At 33.1% G+C, this 20160-nt stretch overlaps 1 protein-coding gene across 2 annotated transcripts in view; it reads right to left on the bottom strand.

Annotated features, from left to right (window-relative positions):
- LOC149480807 (potassium voltage-gated channel protein Shaw-like) overlaps window positions 1–20160 on the bottom strand; it is a 178748-nt gene that overhangs the window by 31248 nt on the left and 127340 nt on the right. For both annotated transcript variants that reach the window (XM_089705741.1, XM_089705740.1), the window contains exons 5-6: window positions 18688–18909; window positions 2423–2737 (exon numbers count right to left, since the gene is read on the bottom strand). In XM_089705741.1, the coding sequence (XP_089561867.1) occupies window positions 2423–2737; window positions 18688–18909 (537 nt within the window). The remainder of the gene's footprint in view (window positions 1–2422; window positions 2738–18687; window positions 18910–20160) is intronic.

The raw sequence follows: 20160 nt of genomic DNA on the forward strand, positions 1-20160 counted from the left end.
TTAACTTTGTGTAGAGTGGAGTCGGAATATTTGAAATTTTAATTTTCAGATGGAAGCTTTTGTTACTTTTACAAAGTATTTTTACGTTTTTACAAATCAAGATGGTTATGCTAGAAGTCTCTTAGATAAAAATGTAATATTATAATACCTGTGATAATACATGGAGCATTATTTAAATTATGTAAACTAGACAAGTTTATACCAGTGTTCGTGCATAAAGTTTAATTTAAAACCTCTCCTGTTCATAATAATTGATTGACTATAATTATAAGAACATATTGCACACCCATACACATACACTGTACACACACACACACATACACACAGGAAATTTGTGAAAATACGACATTAATTTTTAAATGGGTGGGTGGCACACACACATAAAACACGCACACATACACATAACATTTTGTTAATCAACACGACACCAATTTTCAAAATGGTGGTCGACCCAACCCGTATCGTTATTACGAAGGAAAATTGTATATAGCAAAGATAATTTCAAGTCGTATTAGTTATAACGAGACGCAGGTGACACTGATGTATGTAAGTCGGTAATTGACGGTGAAAAATATGCCGCCATTTATTAGACATAAGAAAGGAAAGTCGAGCAAGATATTCGAACATATGACTGGTTCTTTGGATAATTTTGAAGCAGATATTTTTCCTTTTTATAGTACATTTAAACGACTTTGTATTTATATAGATACCTTATAATATAATAATATTCATTAAGAGGTTTTTATTTAGATAAGGATGAAAATCCTTTTGTTTGATACACATTTTTATTGATGTATGAAGTCACTATCTACTTTGTTTTCCTATATTTTGGTTTCAATATCTTAGACCAGAAATTAAGATTTTTAAGCTATTACATAGCTTCTATCGCGGGCCTTGAGCTCGGGGACCGAATCCAGAAATTCCGTAACGAAAAAACCTCACGCTCCCCACTCCGACGGGCACGGAGGTGTGGCTTGAAGGCATAGCATGCAATAGCTTTACCGCGGCAGTCCCCGAGTGCCACACGTCTTTTTTTAATTTCTAGCGATAATCTAGAAGGTAAAATCTTCAATGTTTCTTATTAAAATCGTAACAAATAGGTGTTCAGCCTTTCAAATCGTCATCTAAAATGAACCTTCATTTTATTGAATTCGCTATCAGCCTTCCTTATAAATCCATTTTAATCCTGAATTAAATCTAGCACTACAATACCTGACCTTTGAAGCTAGGAAATAAATTGAACTTCAATATGAATATCCAACAGTTGTTGTATTTTGAAGTAGAATCCTGCTCCATATTTTATTTCGTTCGGAAATGAAAACATGCGATAGAAATTTCCCTGAATATTAAATTTAGATGCACTATGTACCAATATGAATAATTTGAAAGGAATGTTGTTTTATCAAGATTCCACTAGAAAGTAGGAATTGTGAAAATATTATGTATTGTATGGACTTGTTGTTTAATGTCTTTTCTTACTTGGTTTATCATAAACTAGCTTTCCGCCCGCGGCTTCGCCCGCTTTGTCTAAAACATAATCTACACTATAATATTATGAAGAGGAAAACTTTGTTTGTTTGTTTGTTTGTTTGATTGTAATGAATAGGCTCATAAACTACTAGACCGATTTTGATGAAATTTGGCACAGATAATCTTTAGACCCTGAGAAAGAACATAGGCTACCTTTTATTGCGAAATATGAACCACGGGCGAAGCCGGGGCGGACCGCTAGTAAATTATATACTAAAACCTTACTCTTGAATCTCTCTTTCTATTAAAAAAAAACACATCAAAATACGTTGCGTAGTTTTAAAGATTTAAGCATACATAGGGACAGAGAAAGCGACTTTGTTTTATACTATGTAGTGATAATAAATGTAAGTGAAAGATTAGCCAATCTAATAAATGTAATGAATGAGAAAGTTTGAAAGCATCCGTATGTATAAATGGATGTTTGTTACTCTTTCATATAAAAACTGTCCAGTTTCTCGATTCGTTCCGGGTTATTTACTAAAAAAAACCACTTATGGCACTAAGGAATATGCCTTTGTTGATAGATATGTAATATTTATCATTTAAGTGGTTACAGATTATTATCTCTTTAGGTTATCTCTATCCCGACTTTTTCTATATATTCCTACAAACTCAAGAGCTCTATTTACCCATATTACTTATATTCTTCAACACATTATTATTAAAACAAAAAGCCAACAGCAATTTTTAATATTAATTACTTTTTGGCGCAAATTTTTGTTTAATTTTCACATTCTCACGACTCACGAATCTATTGACACCACTCGCTTAAAAATTTGACAGGCTCTTTCTCCGTTTTCGCTCTGGGGCGTGCCAACTAAATATACACTACACTCAAAAATCAACCCTCCTTTCGCAATCGGGTAAAAATATTAAGAATTCATCATACCTGTGACTTCTCCGCATAATACACCAAGCTTGCAAAGATGACGATGCCCAGCACAAGAAAAAACACCAAAAGCGTCAGTTCCTTAGCCGACGCCTTGAAGGTATGGACCAGGATCTTCAGCCCTGGACTGTGCCTCGTCAGCTTGAAGAGCCTAAGGATCTTGATAATGGATATGAACTCCAGAATATCCGCTTTGTCTATATTTCTCCTGACCACTGTCAATTGTACTACCACGTCCATGTAAAAACTTAATGTCGATAAGAAGTCTATTATGTTGACTGGTGATTTGACAAACTCGATTATGTTTGGCGCCACCTGTAACAAAAATATATAACATTTGATTTGTTCAATGTACATATAAATAGTTCATCAGTTTGAGGTTTTTCTCTCTAGCATATAAAAAATCCTTTATAAGCAAAATGTGTTTATCTATCCTTATAAGCCCCAAAAAAGTGGCATTTAAAATGTTACGGTTTATTTCCGCTGTTACGAGATGATAAAAAATATCAAATAGCAAGTCTAGACTTTATTTGCTATTCTAGGACTTCCCGTAAAAATAAATATGTTCTAGCACATAAAACAAACAGTGGATATTGTAGTAAATGTTATGAAGATTAAATAGTTTGTGAAAATCGTACACAAAATAAATTGTATATGAAATTTCAGTTTTTTTACTTTTAACAGTAACTTTATTGAAGTGAAACTTCTTTATCGGGGTTGGAAAAAAAATTAGTGTAACATTTTTTCGTTACGCGTGACATTTTTCCGTTACGCGCCATCTTTTTCTTATCCCTACCACGCGTGATTCGACGTATTTCTGTAAAGTTGCATATAGTAAATTATTTTTTGAAAAAATAAGGTCATAAAGAAGTTTCACTTTTTTTTTTACTTAGGTATATCAATCGACTGCAAATAAATTTATTCGTTATTTGCTGAATTTTATGTGATTGCAGTTATAGAAAATACAATTTGATCTTTTGTATGCGACAGGGAAAAGATTAACGTTATATTATCCACGTTATATTTTTATCGATCAGCCATCTCCCTCAGTTAAAGGAGTATGTGTCTGTAAAAAAACCCGATCAATGGAGTATGTATTACACGATTTTTATAGGATTTAAAATATTGTCATTTGTTATGTGATGTGATGTAGAAATTTACTTTTATCTAGTTTTACATCAAACTTTATTTAAATAAAATGGCTCTACCAATCGGCTATGCTACGCTAGAGGCTGTTCTGAAGTTAGTTTTTCACTTTTTCAAAAAAAAAACAAATTGTTCTGGCAATATCCCAGGAAAGGTGTTTTATTTGGAATTCATAGTAGAGTGTTATTGCTATACCGTGACTCGGCTGAACTCGCGGATATCAAAGTTATTTAGAACTTTTTTTGTTTAGAATAGAATTTTATTGGTTCTAGAAGAGCAATATGAATGGGTATAGTATCGATAATTTTATTAAAATCGTGAATATTTTAATAATTATTATTATTTAGGTAATATCACTACTAAGCAAAGTCGCTTTCTCTGTCCCTATGTCCCTTTGTATGCTTAAATCTTTAAAACTACGCAACGGATTTTGATGCGTTTTTTTAAATAGATAGATAGTGATTCAAGATGAAGGTTTAAGTATATAATTTATTAGGATTTGGACAAAGCGGGTGAAGCTGCGGGTGGTAATTACTAGTTTTATAATAAAACACTTAACATTTACCACCCTCCAATAGTCAGAACTGGACATAATTTAGGTAAGGTAACTGGAAAGCACTCTTTCAAATAAAAAAGGAACATCAAAATTAGTTCACCAGGACGAATGTACCTGCTCGTTTTTTAAGTCGGTTGAAAAAACTGTAAAAAAGACTTAAAAACAACAAGCTGATCCAGCGAATTTTGTAACGTTCATGAAAATTCGTAACTTGTTCCAATTAGTTGTCCGCGTCTATCTGAATATATCAGCAATTTGTTTGTTTTTGCGACTAACAGGGCTTAATATTGTAAACGCGATAATTTGTAAAATGTGTGTATGCTGGGCACTATATTACGAAAATAATATAACTGATGTTGACGAAAAATGGCAATGAAATAGATTTTTTACCAGAAGGACACATTAGATTAGCTGCTTAAGAAATACTAATATTTGCCCGCGGGTTCGTCTGGCAAACGACATGACACAGCTAGTTCTATAAATTATTACGTGTGAATCCATAGCGCTTAAACTATCATCACAACCATACGTGTCGAATCGTTAACCTCAAAGTCGGTTAAACGTCATTTTAATCAGATTACCAGTGTTCCCAGAAATTCACACAAAACACAAACTTATAGACGGCAAACCAAAAGCTGCCTTACCGTATTAAGGCGTAGATAACGAGGGAGTGATTAGGTTAGAAGCATAAAGGGCTCTTCAGACCGGAATCGTTTATACATTAGCATAGAAATGAGATTGTTACAGAAAATTGTAAAAACAAATCTGGTTTGGGGTGATCTAAGGGTCTTTTTTGGTGCATTGTATTTTTTGGATTATGTCGTAAAAGCAATTGTTTTGGTTTTCGCTGTTTTTTTATTGTTTTTAGTAAGAATAAATTATATTAAAATGTGAGTTTAGTTTTATTTAATTGGTGCATAGTCGTGTGTCTTTGTATTTTCTCAATTTTAGGATAGCTGGTCTTATATTAATATAATATGTTTGTGTCCATTTGTGTACATCGGCCAAAGGCGGCTAGATCAATTTTAACATTTGCAATAAGAGCATTACGAATATTTTTAAAGCCTGCATATTATAGTCTTTCATGTCTTCCTATATTTTAAATTACTATTGTCATTAGACATATTTTATTAGTGACTAAATAAAAACGCGCAGTTTCTTCCGTCCGTGTGATATCCCGGATATCACAAGAACCACAGGAGTGGGATAATGGAGGATTTAATATCCGGGAACATTAATTGTTACAGCGGCCAACGTTTCCACAGCCTATTCTTACCGTAACTTATCGAGATTTCGGTTACAGATAACTGACAACCCTAGGGGATTAGGGCTGCCCAAGTTTTTATTTTGGTCCAGTTACGTTAATTAATTTGAGATAAAATTACAATACTATTTTTAACATAATATATTTTTAAATTGAATCATTTTTTAAAGTGATCAGGCTAAACTTTCAAGTATTATGTATTAAATATTCTCTTTGAAAAATTTATTATTAAATAAAAGATTCGTCGAAATAAAATATACTTTTGATATGAAATTTGAGCAATAAAACTAAAACACTATGTTAGAAGAAATTGTATGAAAACAGTGCTTTTCAGAGCAAAAACTTGAAACCCAATCGACTCGAACTAATAGCCTTTTTTCAGCTGAACAAAATAAAAATGGAGTAAGTTATTTCAGTATTGTTATTTTTTATTTCTTTTGTATCCAGGCTTTGTAATTGTGTTGTATTTTATCCGGCAGTTCAAAAACAGCTTGGTAATTCAAAATGAGATGTATTGAGTACAGTTTCAACGATGATTTAAAAATAAAGATCCTTTACGTCCTATTCCTGACTACATCCTTCCCTGTCTGAAGAAACATTTGCGTCTATTTATATTGCTTTAATTATTATTATCTATCTTATATGCATATTTAAGAACTACCGGTCTTACTAATAAAATGTTACCCATTCGCTTTGCAATGGATTAGTTATTTTTTTTGTTATTCTTGTAGAATGTATTCTATTTGTGTTAACAAACTACTTACTACGTACAACGTTAAGCGAGCAAAAATGTTTATCTTATATATAAAATTCTCGTGTCACAATGTTAGTCTGCATACCTACTCCTCCGAAACGGGTGGACCGATTCTCATGAAATTTTCTGTGCATATCGGGTAAGTCTGAGAATCGGCCAACATCTATTTTTCATATGTACCACGGGCGAAGCCGGGGCGGACCGCTAGTAATTTATATTATTATTTCTCTGTAAGTGATTCAAATGTAATCTTTTTGAGAAATAAATGTCTTAAACCGTAATAACCTGTCTTGTTTTTATGATTGACGTTTCATGTGAGCAAGAGCAGGACAAAGCTATGGTAGAAAATGGTAGAAATTTATCCATTGTTTAACTTTTTATTAGTAAGGCCGTTAATTTATAATAACAGGATAATAAATAAGAGAGACATCTGTTTCACTCAAATTCTAATTATAGATATTAAATTCTAAACCATCGCTCACTTGTTTTAAATATTTAATCACATGTTAATCTAATGTCTAGTCTATCCCAAAATGAACACGAACATACTTTCACTTCGAACTCGGCGACATGTCACGAAAAAGTTCAAAATTCCAACCCTATATATAATCGATTTAAATACGACTATACTGTGACAAATATATTCGCTTCTCTTTGTCAAATCGTTGAAGCGAATGAATCGAATTCCAAAGGTAGGAGCTATTTGAGATAAGCTTCTGAAATCGGACTACATCACATGACTGAATAATTGAATTTGATTTTAAAATAAATAAGATTATTTGATTCGGTAAACAATTTGACCTCTCTGTTGTACGATACTGGGACAAAGATAGACCTTTAACCATTGATTAAACGAAATGAGCTAAAATTTTGGATTTTTATAGAAAAAGAGAATTACTTTAAAATTCAAGCTAAATTGCAAAATCAGTTCTTGACATCGAAATATTTTTCTTATATTATATTGTTTTAAAAAAACATATTCTAAAACACTGGTGAATGGCCGTGTAAAAGAAAATGAATCCCCATGAGGAGTTAACAATTGCATTTCGAGTGTTTCAATGACGCCTTTTCTTTATAGAAAGTGATCAGCCTTCTGATGGTAGTTTATTTATTTAGCACCAGATGGGTTTGAATTTAGGACTTATCTGTTATCACTTATAAAGATTTCACAGACATATTATATTTAGAAACCCGAAAATAAATAAATATGGCCTATGTCACTCAGAAAATTAATAAATATATAGCACTCTAATTATGAAAGAATAGCAAGTGACTTTTTATTAAAGCAATCTTATATATAAAAATGAATCGCAAAATGTGATGGTAAGCGCATAACTTGAGAACGGCTGAACCGATTTCGTTAATTCTTTTTTTATTATATTCCTTGAAGTACGAGGATGGTTCTTATGTAGAGAAAACGTAAATATGTACCACGGGCGAAGCCGGGGCGGACTGCTAGTCTTCTTATATATAAAAATGAATCGCAAAATGTGTTGGTAAGCGCATAACTCGAGAACGGCTGAACCGATTTCGATAATTCTTTTTTTATTATATTCCTTGAAGTACGAGGATGGTTCTTATGTAGAGAAAACGTAAACATGTACCACGGGCGAAGCCGGGGCGGACCGCTAGTAGAAAATAAAACCTATACTTTCTATAATATTAGTAGAGAAAATCTTTTCGCTTTCTTATATTAGTGGATAAGTTTGGATAAATGGATATTACATAAGAATAAAATAGTTATCCCGGATAAAACCAGGACGAATAGAAATATCCGTAGACCATTTTAATGTATTACAGCGTTTGAATCGAATAACCATTTACTGAATTAAATTTGAATTTGTATTTGAAATAAATGGAGGAAACTTTCAGATACGAATGTTTTATTTAAATTAAATCTACAAAATGGAGGCTTTTCGTTAAAATAGTTTTGTAATCATGTAAAATAACTAAGTCGAGTAAGTAATGGATTTTAGAATTTATATCCGTGTCTTCAAAATATTAAAGTTTTTAAGCTATTGCAGAGCTTCTATTGCGGGCCTTGACCCTTGCTTGGGAACCTTGGGCGCGGGAACCGAATCCAGAAATTGCGTAACGAAAAACCTCACGCTCCTCACTCCGACGGGCTCGGAGGTGTGGCTTGAAGGCATAGCATGCAATAGCTTTACCGCGGCAGTCCCCGAGTGCCACACGTCTTTTTTATTTTATCCTTTTTATACATAAGTAGCTGTGACACGCGGTTTCATTCGCGTACTAATTTGCTTGTAAGAGCAAGTACTCATATAAATAATTACGAGTTATTCTGGTACATAAGCTACATAATTTCAAAATATGATTAAAATTCGTTAAGTGGTTTTCTCGTGAAAGCGTAACAAACATACATAAATACATTGATATATCTTCACAACATTTCACACTTATAAAATAAGTAGGATGTCAATAATATAAAAATACATCGAGACGTATGTTATATTTATATTATAATATAATATAAAACACAGTAATTGGCAATTTTAAGGGCCTTCTTTTGAGGGTATCTTAAGGGCGAATACAAGGTTCTTTATGTATCAATATCTAAAATTGAAATGACTTCAATTGAGAGCTTTCAACAGAATTAAAGCCTCCAATTAGATATTAACCGAATTAATTAGGATAATTGAGGAAACAAGGGAAAAATGTTATCTACGATCTCACTTTATTAGACCATGGGGAGGTTTTATCTTATATTGGTTTTACATATTTACACATTCAAGTTAGGTGTAACTTGGTTATTTTAATTTTAGTATAGAATAAACCATAGATATCTACGGAATAAACCTTCGGCAACGTAACAAACGATCTTTCTTTTCATCTATTGCAATTTCCTATTTGTCATTGCCAAAATAACACTAAACAGCAATGATTGAATATCGATAAAATAACTCTTTTTTTTACATAGATCATGCTCATCTTACAGCTACTAACATATTGAATTATTATATAAACTATATTTATCACATTTTCGATACCTTATCATATTTTCAACAAACTCCACTTCATTTCTTTCATCAGGTACTGAACCCCAGACCTCATCACTTACCTCTCACCACTAAACCAGGAAGTATATACCAACATATCACAGAACGTTACGAAACAAAATGTCTACGCCAGAAGACACGTTAATATTAATGAATCAACCAACAAATTGACTGTAAGGGAACGTTTGACGTTTATTTATTACCTTTTCGGGTTTTTGGGTATATATCCATCTTTTTTACTTTCTAATGTGGAAACAGATTTAACTGACTGACATCTCAACGCACAATCTACTGCTAAATTGATAAGAATTTTGCTTTACCTTAAGGGACTATGGTGTAGTTATACAGGGTGTCCCAAAAAGTAGTGATATACTGAAGCTGGGAGGTAGAGGACTTAGTGGGCTATCCGAATCACCCCCATGTGTGTTATGCGATTTTTCGTATTTTCGGAGTTATTACATCTTTTTCAATTTTTCATCTATCGCCGAGTACGATGAGATTTTTATTTATGGTGACGTGAATTATTGCGCTAGATGCTTGATTTTTTTTGTGTGCTAAGCTGAAAGATAGGCCAATTCAGTATGGTAACATTTACTATCGTTAAATCTTCGAATAGAATAAAAAAAAGAATAAAATGCCAAGAAAGATAAAATTACCCAGTATGTTCATAACTTCAAGGGCCCATAAAAAAATAAAATCACGTAAAAAAGGTTTTCCATTTGGCTTTTAAAAACTTGCTCTATCGATCAGGTAGCTACCCTAAAAATTTCATTTTATTATTCTGTAGGCTTCAATCGAAAAATTTAAATCTAAATGTGGTAAGTGGAAAATTTTTATTAACATGATGATCATTAAAACCAATAAATAGGTATTAAATTACCAGAATTTTTTTAAAATAGCCCCGCTGTTGCTCAATGCAAGTGCGACATCACCGTAGAAAGTTGTCTTATTAATGTCTGAATGCTCTTTTATCATTTTAAATGGTTTCTTCTGCAACTATGAATTTCCGGGTTATTTCGTCCAAATTGTGGCAGTCTCTCGTCTTTGCAGTATTCCCACGGAAAAAATTCAGTAGGGTTTATGTCCGGAGACCGTGGAGGCCAGGCTAAAGGGCAAAAATACTCTGAAAGATGGATTGGTCGTTGCAGCCTGCGCATGCGCCGGTGATGCCTGCTTTAAAGCCTGGCCTCCACGGTCCCTCGACCTAAACCCCATTGATTTGTTTTAATGGGAATACTAAAAAGACCTCGGCCACTTGAGAGAATGCCAGAATTTGGACAAAATAACCCGGAAATTCATAGTTGCAGAAGAAACTATTAAAAATGATAAAAGAGCATTCAGACATTAAAAAGACAACTTTTTACGGTGATGTCGCACTTGCATTGAGCAACAGCGGGGCTATTTTAAAAAATTCTGGTAATTTAACACCTATTTATTGGTTTTAATGATCATCATGTTAATAAAAATTTTCCACTTACCACAATTAGATTTCAATTTTTCGATTGAAGCCTTCAGAATAATAAAATGAAATTTTTAGGGTAGCTACCTGATCAATAGAGCAAGTTTTTAAAAGCCAAATGGAAAACCTTTTTTATGTGATTTTATTTTTTTATGGGCCCTTGAAGTTATGAACATACTGGGTAATTTTATCTTTCTTGGCATTTAATTCTTTTTTTTATTCCATTCGAAGATCTAATGATAGTAAATGTTACCATACTGAATTAGCCTATCTTTCAGCTTAGCACACAAAAAAAATCAAGCATCTAGCGCAATAATTCACGTCACCATAATTAAAAATCTCATCGTACTCGGCGATAGATGAAAAATTGAAAAAAATGTAATAACTCCGAAAATACGAAAAATCGCATAACACATATGGGGGTGATTCGGATAGCCCTCTTGGTCCTCTACCTCCCAGCTTTCGTTCATCACTACTTTTTGGGACACCCTGTATAAAGCAGTTTTGAAGCCAAACTGAAAATCAAAAAAACTTGTTTTATCTATATCTACATCTATACAAATATTATAAAGAGGAAAGGTTTGTATGTATGTATGTATGACTTTAGACCCTGAGAAAGAACATAATATGCTACCATTTATTGCGAAATATTATGTACCACGGGCGAAGCCGGGGCTGACCACTAGTAACTAATATTGAGACACAATTCATTAGTCGAATTTAAAAAAAAATTAACAATTCTAATAAAAGTGGAACTAGTGAATTGTATTTTTCTTTAAAAAATCTTAACTATAAAATGCAGTTCCAATCAAAGTATGAATATATCGAACATTTCTTTGTCAAATCTTTATTCTTTAAACTTTATTCGTTTAGTTCGATCACAAAAGACAATAAGTACAATTACAAATTAGGTAAATTTTCATGCATTGAACGCAACTTAAAATTATAGACTGGAATTAATTTAAATTTTCAAACAATAAAACGAATAGAATTACAGCATTAAACTGTATTTTATCATCTTTTTGGGAATTACTCTGCTCGCAATTCCAAAGCACCTTAAATACCAAATTAATAGCGTTCATTATAAATTTTGAATAAATATAAACAGATCAAATACAAGTTTTATTCATTGTTAAGTCTAATGAATTATTCATTCATTTTGTGGGCTTGAAGAGAATACCAGTTTAATCTATACTAATAGTATAAAGCTGAAGTTTGTTTGTTTTTTTGTTTGAACGCGCTAATCTCAGGAACTACTGGTCCGATTTGAAAAATTATTTCGTTCTCAAACAGCCTATTCATCGAGGAAGGCTATAGAGTATATATATCATCACGCTAAGACCAACAGGAGCGGAGCACGGCGAGTGAAACCGTGGGGCACAACTAGTTCTGAATTAATATAAAATCAAATACAAGTTTTATTCATTGTTAAGTCGGATGAATTATTCATTCATTTTGTGGGATTGAAGAGAATCTAATTGTTCATATGTAAATAAAAAGAAATGAATGTCAAGGTTTCATTTGAATGGCGTATGTGTAATTAAAATTTAATGGTATTGTCGCTATTGAAGCGGTTTGTATGCGTTGAAGTTTGTGAATATCTTTTTATCGTATGACTGCAGTCTGCGCTAATGTTATAGAAATTTATGTAGGTATGGTATAGTAAAGCACAGAAACTTTTCAGGCGATTCTGAAAATTACATTTCTGAATGGTTATAGCCTGTATTTTTGTTGTTTTTATTTGAACTGATTAATTTCTAGGTATATTATATAGTGAACATTTGCAAGGCTATTTTAATGTTAACAACTTTCTTAGAACTAAACAGGATTTGCATGAAATTAATAGGTAGAGCCACATAACACACTTATATTACGCCCAAATAAATAAGCTATGTGTTTGTATTTGATTCTGACGTTAAAACAGCTGTTATGATGATTCAAAAGTGCTTCTAGAAAACGTCTAATTTAATAAATAAATAACATTATTGAAAAACGCTTATGAAAAATCAATCATAGAAACAGATGTGAACTGCATGTAGGTAACAAATCGAAGCGATTTTTTGAATGTCTATACTTCATGGGTTAGAGTGAAATACATTTTTCAACAAAGTTTATATCTGGATCTGAAAATAATTTGAATATGACTGAATATGACTCTAGATTTGTATGGAAGTATTAGAATTTTGAAAAAAATAAGTTACTATATTATACTATAAGTTTTAAAGTAGATATTGTTTTTAGTATGTTTTCTATTACCTATGTATTTTTCTGTATGCATAGTGCATACGCATTAAAAGATACATAATTGGATTGTTCCAATTTTTATTATGGCAAAAAATCAGTTGTATGTTTATAACATACTGTTTTGCATAGAATTGTATCAATATTTTTACGAACAAATAATTATTATGTACTAGCATTCCGCCCGCGGCTTCGCCCGCGTTTTGAAAGAATAGCATAGTTATAGCATAGTTCCCGTTCCCGTGGGATTTCCGGGATGAAATCTATCTATGTGTTAAACCAAGTTACCTTATATTTGTGCTAAATTTCATTGTAATCGGTTCAGTAGTATTTGCGTGAAAGAGTAACAAACACACACACACACACCCTCACAAACTTTCGCATTTATAATATTAGTAGGATTTAAAATGTATTAAATAGACTAATACTTTATCCAATAAAACTTCAAGCAATACAAAAATTTATTACAAATTTAAATAAAACATAATAAACATGCCCACTAGTTTAACCTCTAGTATTTCCTTTCCCAGAAACGTATTCGAAATGTGCCCTACATATAATTAATTTTGCCATAATTCGTGCATACGGAACCGCGAAAAATTAAATTACTCGAAACCAACCCTTCAACACCACAAAATACCACAGTAATTAATTTTTAATCATTCCTAACGGCCATATTTAATTATAGCCATATCAACGGTATTGAAGCCCGTGCAAGAGAAATGAGAGCTTTTTCAATATATTTTAACAGCATATAAAATCAACGTTTAAAATGTTAATGATAGTTTATGCAATTAAATTGTGAATATCAAGGGGTATCGATTGTCGTTGAACGCTGTGGATATTTATGCAAACTATTTGTATAAAAGCCATTTTATTGGTGAAATGTCATCTTATCTTCTTAATATATATAAATCTCGTGTCACAATGTTTGTCCTCAATGGACTCCTAAACCACTTAACCGATTATAATAAAATTCGCACACCATGTGCAGTTCGACCCAACTTGAGAGATAGGATAGTTTAAACATGTAGGTACCACGGGCGAAGCCGGGGCGGATCGCTAGTATATATATAAAAATGAAACCCGTTTCGCGTTGTCACGGCATCATGTGTGAACGGCTGAACCGATTTCGATAATTCTTTTTTTATTATATTCCTTGAAGTATTGAGGATGGTTCTTATGTAGAGAAAACGTAAATATGTACCACGGGCGAAGCCGGGGCGGACCGCTAGTAGATAATAATTGTATGTAAATTTGTATGGAAGGTGTAAATTTATGGAGTTTATTATTATTGGTAGAAGCACAAACGAAATGTTTTTCCGAGTTGGTAACGTAAAAGGTGTTATATAATATACTAGCTGTGCTCCGCGGTTTTACCCGCAGTGCTCCGATCCTGTTGGTCTTAGCGAGATAATATATTATTATAATCTCAGGAACTACTGGTCCGATTTGAAAAATTATTTCGGTGTTAGATAACCCATTCATCGAGGAAGGCTATAATTATATCATCACGCTAAGACCAACAGGAGCGGAGCCACGTGCCAAGGAAAAGTACGAAAAAATTCGTAATCCAATAAACGAAACCACACAAATTCCTAAAGTCAATCAATACCTCTCGGTGTTATTCATTAAAACTTATAAAGCGGGCCGCGATCCAAATATCAAGCGATTTCCAAAGATTGGCTTTTTAGCGAACTTTTGGGAGTCTGCCAAAACATCAGGTAATAAAAACTTCGTGTTATTGCTAACCGCATGTTATGTAATGTGGGTTTACTTGTTAGCAAGGCACTTGTCAATATGAATTATGACTTATCGATGTTTTGGGAAGTTTGAGTGCAAAGATTGAAAGTGTTTATTTCATCTGGTTACAGGAGTAGGAATAGTTTTTGTTTGTGTCCTTGGAGATTATCTAAATGTGTTATTATTATGTTAGTTATGTTTAGGTATAAAAGAGAGTAGAGTTTATGTTTTATATTCAAATAGGGAGTTTATATGAAGCCTAGTCAAGTCAAAACGTTAGAATAAAATAAGGTACGTAAGTATTGAAACCATTTTGTGACGAAGTCGTAACAAATTTAATTTACAAATCATACGTAGCGTAAATTAAAATAGCGTTTTTGAGCATATGCTTAGTGACCACAGCTACTAACATTCGAGCGCTAATCCATACTATAATATATATCTATACAAATATTATAAAGAGGAAAGGTTTGATTTTTTGTTTGTTTGTTTGTATGAATTGAATAGGCTCCGAAACTACTTGGCAGATTTGAAAAATTCTTTCACTGTTGGAAAGCTACATCATTTCTGAGTGACATAGACTAGGTTTTATCCCGGAAATCCCACGGGAACGGGAACTATGCGGGTTTTTTTTTGAAAACGCGGGCGAAGCCGCAGGCGGAATGCTAGTAATATTATAAATGCGAAAGTAACTCTGTCTGTCTGTCTGTTACTCAATCACGCCTAAGCTACTAAACCAATTTACATGAAATTTGGTATGGAGATATTTTGATACCCGAGAAAGGACATAGGCTACCTTTTATTGTGAAATATGTACCACGGGCGAAGCCGGGGCGGACCTCTAGTATGAAATATGCGAAGTAAGATGCAGAATAGTTTTAGTATAAAAGATTTATGAACAGTTTATTAAACTATAGTAGGTATTAAGTTAAACTACGGTATTAAGGCAGTGGGGATGAAGTTTGGCCAATATATTAATGCTCTTTACACTAGGAGTTAAGTTTAGAGTTAGTAAGTACTGAATCTCCACTATTCGAAAGTAGGATTACTCCAAAGGATTATGGTGATGAGATCTTCCTTTTTAATCACATTATTATCCTGAAATATACGGAACTAGCTGAATCACATGGTTTTACATGGACTGTTCCGCTGTTATTGGTCTTAGCGTGATGATATAATATAGTCTATAGTCGATAAATGGATTACCTAACAGTGAAATCATTTGTCAAATCGGATCCGTGGTTCCTGCGGTAGCGCGTACAAATAAACTCTTCAGCTATATAATATTAGTAATATAAATTCCTATTCTATTCTCAGAGTATTCAAGTATCTAATAACGTTTATCATTATTTCTATAGTATCCGATACAGAAGCTGAAAGGACAGAATAATTTGGGCTCAAAATCGCTTGGTACTTAAGGGGAAGCTCCCTAAATTTTATGTGAATTTGCATTAATATTCTGAAACAGTCACACATACAATCAAAATGGAAATTTAGCATATGATTTATTGGGTCTTTTTCTTTCGATGTACAAGACAGAAACATAATTGTAACATTTTCGCTCGATTCATTTTTTATTCAAAAATGATGCCTTTTTTAAGGATTATTACATTTTTTTAAAGATTTACTTGGACTTTATGTCTAAAATAAATGTTAACAGTAAGAAAATAGAGTTTACTATCGAATCCCAAGATATTTTTTCTCTAGATCAATTATTACTTTAGTTATAGACGAAATAAGAATTGAGACTTACTTTTCGAGCTCGAACGCGATCAAAGAGCGCACGCGATATTCAACTTTATTACGGCTGTATTAGCGTCTAGTACCGTAACCGGTCTCTCAGTGCCAGAAATGAGAAAGGGAGCCTCCAGATACGTGTACGTGTAATGAAAGAAAACCCGTAAAAATGAGTTAAAAGCAATTACTTCCTATTCGGGTATCTGCTAAAAAGGCAAGCTTCAAAGGAGATGGCAACAAAAGCCACGGGCGCAAACAGGAGACCTTTAAAATGCGTACTTTTTTCTCTACACTTCAATCGCTTTGAAACTTTTTTTGCGTTTTAACAAATACAGGGTTGTGGACGAAATGTTAGCCAATTTTTATTTTATTTTGGGGATTGTAAAATTAAATATTTTCTGGAATGTTCTTTCCAGTTTGATGACGCTTTTTTATTTAAAACTTGCATATTTTTTTCCAAAACACTTTTTATTACACGCATCACGCAATCCAATAATGTAGATCCCAAGCAAAGCAAAATGATAAAATACATGTTGATATTATTGACACCTTAATTATACAGTATTATGAACATTATTTTACAAACGGCTGGAATTATTCAGAAAAACATCTAATATCTAATATCTAATATCTAATCTAATATCTAATATATTCTAATATATCTAATATTCTAATATATATATTATATACTAGCGGTCCGCCCCGGCTTCGCCCGTGGTACATATTTACGTTTTCTCTACATAAAAACCATCCTCGTACTTCAAGGAATATATTAAAAAAAGAATTATCGAAATCGGTTCAGCCGTTCTCGAGTTATGCGCTTACCAACACATTTTGCGATTCATTTTTATATATAAGATTATAATTATAAAGGCGAAAGTTTGTAAGGATGTATGGATGTATGGATGTATGGATGTTTGTTACTCTTTCACGTAAAAACTACTGAACCGATTACAGTGAAATTTAGCACACATATAGAAGGTAACTTGGATTAACACATAGGATAGTTTTTATCCCGGAAATCCCACGGGAACGGGAACTATGCGGGCTTTCCTTTGCAAACGCGGGCGAAGCCGCGGGCGGAAATCTAGTACTATAATAATATATGTAACAGCTCCTCCTCATGACCAATCAAAGGGAAAACAGTCTACTACATTTTGTTAAACTAGTTGTTCACAAAATAAGAGTATATTCAATTTGTCCAACTTGGTAAACCAGTCACGCGTGAGAGCTGTTGACACTCGAACCCTCACGATAAATTGGAATCCGATTTCTTTGAATGCTGAGGAAATAGTGCCTGACAGTTGAACGGTATGAATAGGCTTGTTATGGATCTGATGATGGTAGGGGGTCAAAAACGTGGAAGCGTTGAAGAAAAATATGGACTAAGTTCTGCTTCTAATTATAGTTCATTGAAGTTATGTGCATTCAAAAGATTAAGAGTATCTGTTTTAATTAAAAAATGGTTGTGATCGTGTAAAAATTACTTGAAAGATGGAAAAAACGCAGGCTCTTATATATAGGCAGATAAAATGAGTGCTGTATGTTTTTTTGTATGAGTAGGCATCTTAACACACATTGACCTACCTCTAAATTATTCATATATAGGTTATTACCACAGACTATAAATTTGAATCCCTAGAATGTTCTATAAGTAATCAGTAATGCAAGGCAGAAGCAAAAATTATTATTTATCCAGCATCTCAAAAATTATGGACACCAAAAACAAATCTAAAAATATTGTAATCAACTTGAACTTGTCAAACAACAAAGTTCAAAATTGTTACACAGGGAAAACAGTAAAATTCTTCGAACCATAATTAAGTTGAATATTGCGAAAAATGTTTTCTTTGCGAAGCCTCAGTAGGTCATCACCTAAGAAGGTATTCTTTGAAGATATGAATTGAGAGTGCCTTTTACATTTAGTAAAGTATATTTATAATAAATTTTCTGGAATTTTCTACACTTCAAAAGTTCAGGCGGCTACTATTACGAAACTGGGTATAACCGTCTTACAATAAAATTACAACTACCTTAAAATAAATACCTTGCCTGATCTGTATGCATGGCTAATACTAATTAAATATATATTTTTATTCGATTTGTCGTTTAGTACCTACTCTACTCTACACGCATTTCACATTTAGCAGGGGAATATATTACCTAAGAAATGTGCCCTGTAATCGTTGGTGATTGTGTTTCTTAAGACAATTCTGATACGCTATTCAACCACTTTCCTTTTCAAACACTTTTTCTTAAGCCAATAGATAAAAGATTGCAAAAGAAAAGTTTGTCTGTTACCTTTGTCTTTCTAGAACCTATAAATCTTAACCTATCTTCACACTCACCACAGATCGAACCAGCAGTTCAATCGTGAACCACACGTTGCAGACCAGCTCGATATAGAAGAAAGCCACATGGGGCTGGTCGTTCTCCTCCCAGAGGAAGGTGCCGTTAAGGGTAAAGTTCTCCATGTCGAAGGGTTCTGGCACCCGCAGGTCAGGGTGCGTCTTCAGGCAGAAACAAAGCACGGAGACGCAGATGAAGAAGACTGATGCAGCTGATATCACCTGGAACAGGGTATTATATTAGTCGAAAGGTTATTTTGAGCAGCAGGTGCACTGTATTAGGGTTGTGATCGTATTGGAATGATTGTTAGCCGGATTCACATAGAAAGAGCGACTTCGCGAAGCATTTACACCGCGAAGCTGCTTGACTTAAATTTTATAGTTAATCAATTTATAAACTTTTAAATGAACAGAAAAGAAACTTCTCTTAAACAAACGCTTCATTTTGGATTGGCGTAATGGTAATGTAAATATATATGTCTAGCCTAAATTCTTTCCTGAACCCTTGTCGTTGTTACAAGTTCTCTTTTCACTAGACAATCGCTCCAAAAAATGTTCTCAACAAAAGTCAAGCCACTATTTCGCAGAATCTTGTCCGCAAGTTAGTCCGAGCCGCCCAAATATTTACCTCTAACGTTTGGAGAACGGAATCGTTGTTAAACTAAACATTATGAATATTATATTTTGTTAGCAATTTCCCGGTACAACCACCATTAGTTAGTCACTTATTTTCCGTATAGAAAATGTTTTTAGCCGAGATGCTTGCAGGAAATGGCAGTGTGTGTTATTTCCTTATTGTTTGTTTTATGTGACCGCGATTTGCTTTGTTCTCCGATAATTTTTCATGTAATCCTAAAGTTTTAGAAAGTAATAGGCTATTCTACTGTTAAATATAATCACTACATAGGTAGTATAAAACAACGTCGGTTTCTCTGTCCCTACGTATGCTAAATCTTTAAAAAAACGTAACGGATTTTGATGCGGTTTTTTTAATAGATAGAGTGATTCAGGTGGAAGGTTTTGGTATATAATTTATTAGGTTTTAAACAAAGCGGGCGAAGCCGCGGGCGGAAAGCTAGTAGGTAATAAAAGTCATACAACTTGAAAAGCAGCTGTGTAGAACTTGGCAGTCGGTTGAAATAGAATCAATTCATACAGACAGGTTCATGAGTAAGGCAAAGACACGTGGGTGTGAATATCGCCTGCGTATATCTAAAAATATTATCTATTGCAGTTTAAATAAACACAAATAAAGATCGACAAAAGCTTATAATTTTAAAATTTTCATGATCATTAATTAAAACTTATTTTTTGAATGAATTCTCGTTTAAATAAAACGTGATATTTCAGTAAAATTGCGTTTAAATATACCTGAGTTTAAACCGCTTTTATATATTTAAGTAACAAATTCAATGGAAACGTTGGCTTTTAAGAAAAATCGGCTTTCGCGAATAAGAAGCGTCATAAATCGTT

Source organism: Colias philodice, chromosome 17, assembly GCF_061535455.1.
Source record: "Colias philodice isolate Cphi_HAF_F1 chromosome 17, ilColPhil1 Martin Lab GWU primary, whole genome shotgun sequence".
Lineage (NCBI taxonomy): Eukaryota > Metazoa > Arthropoda > Insecta > Lepidoptera > Pieridae > Colias > Colias philodice.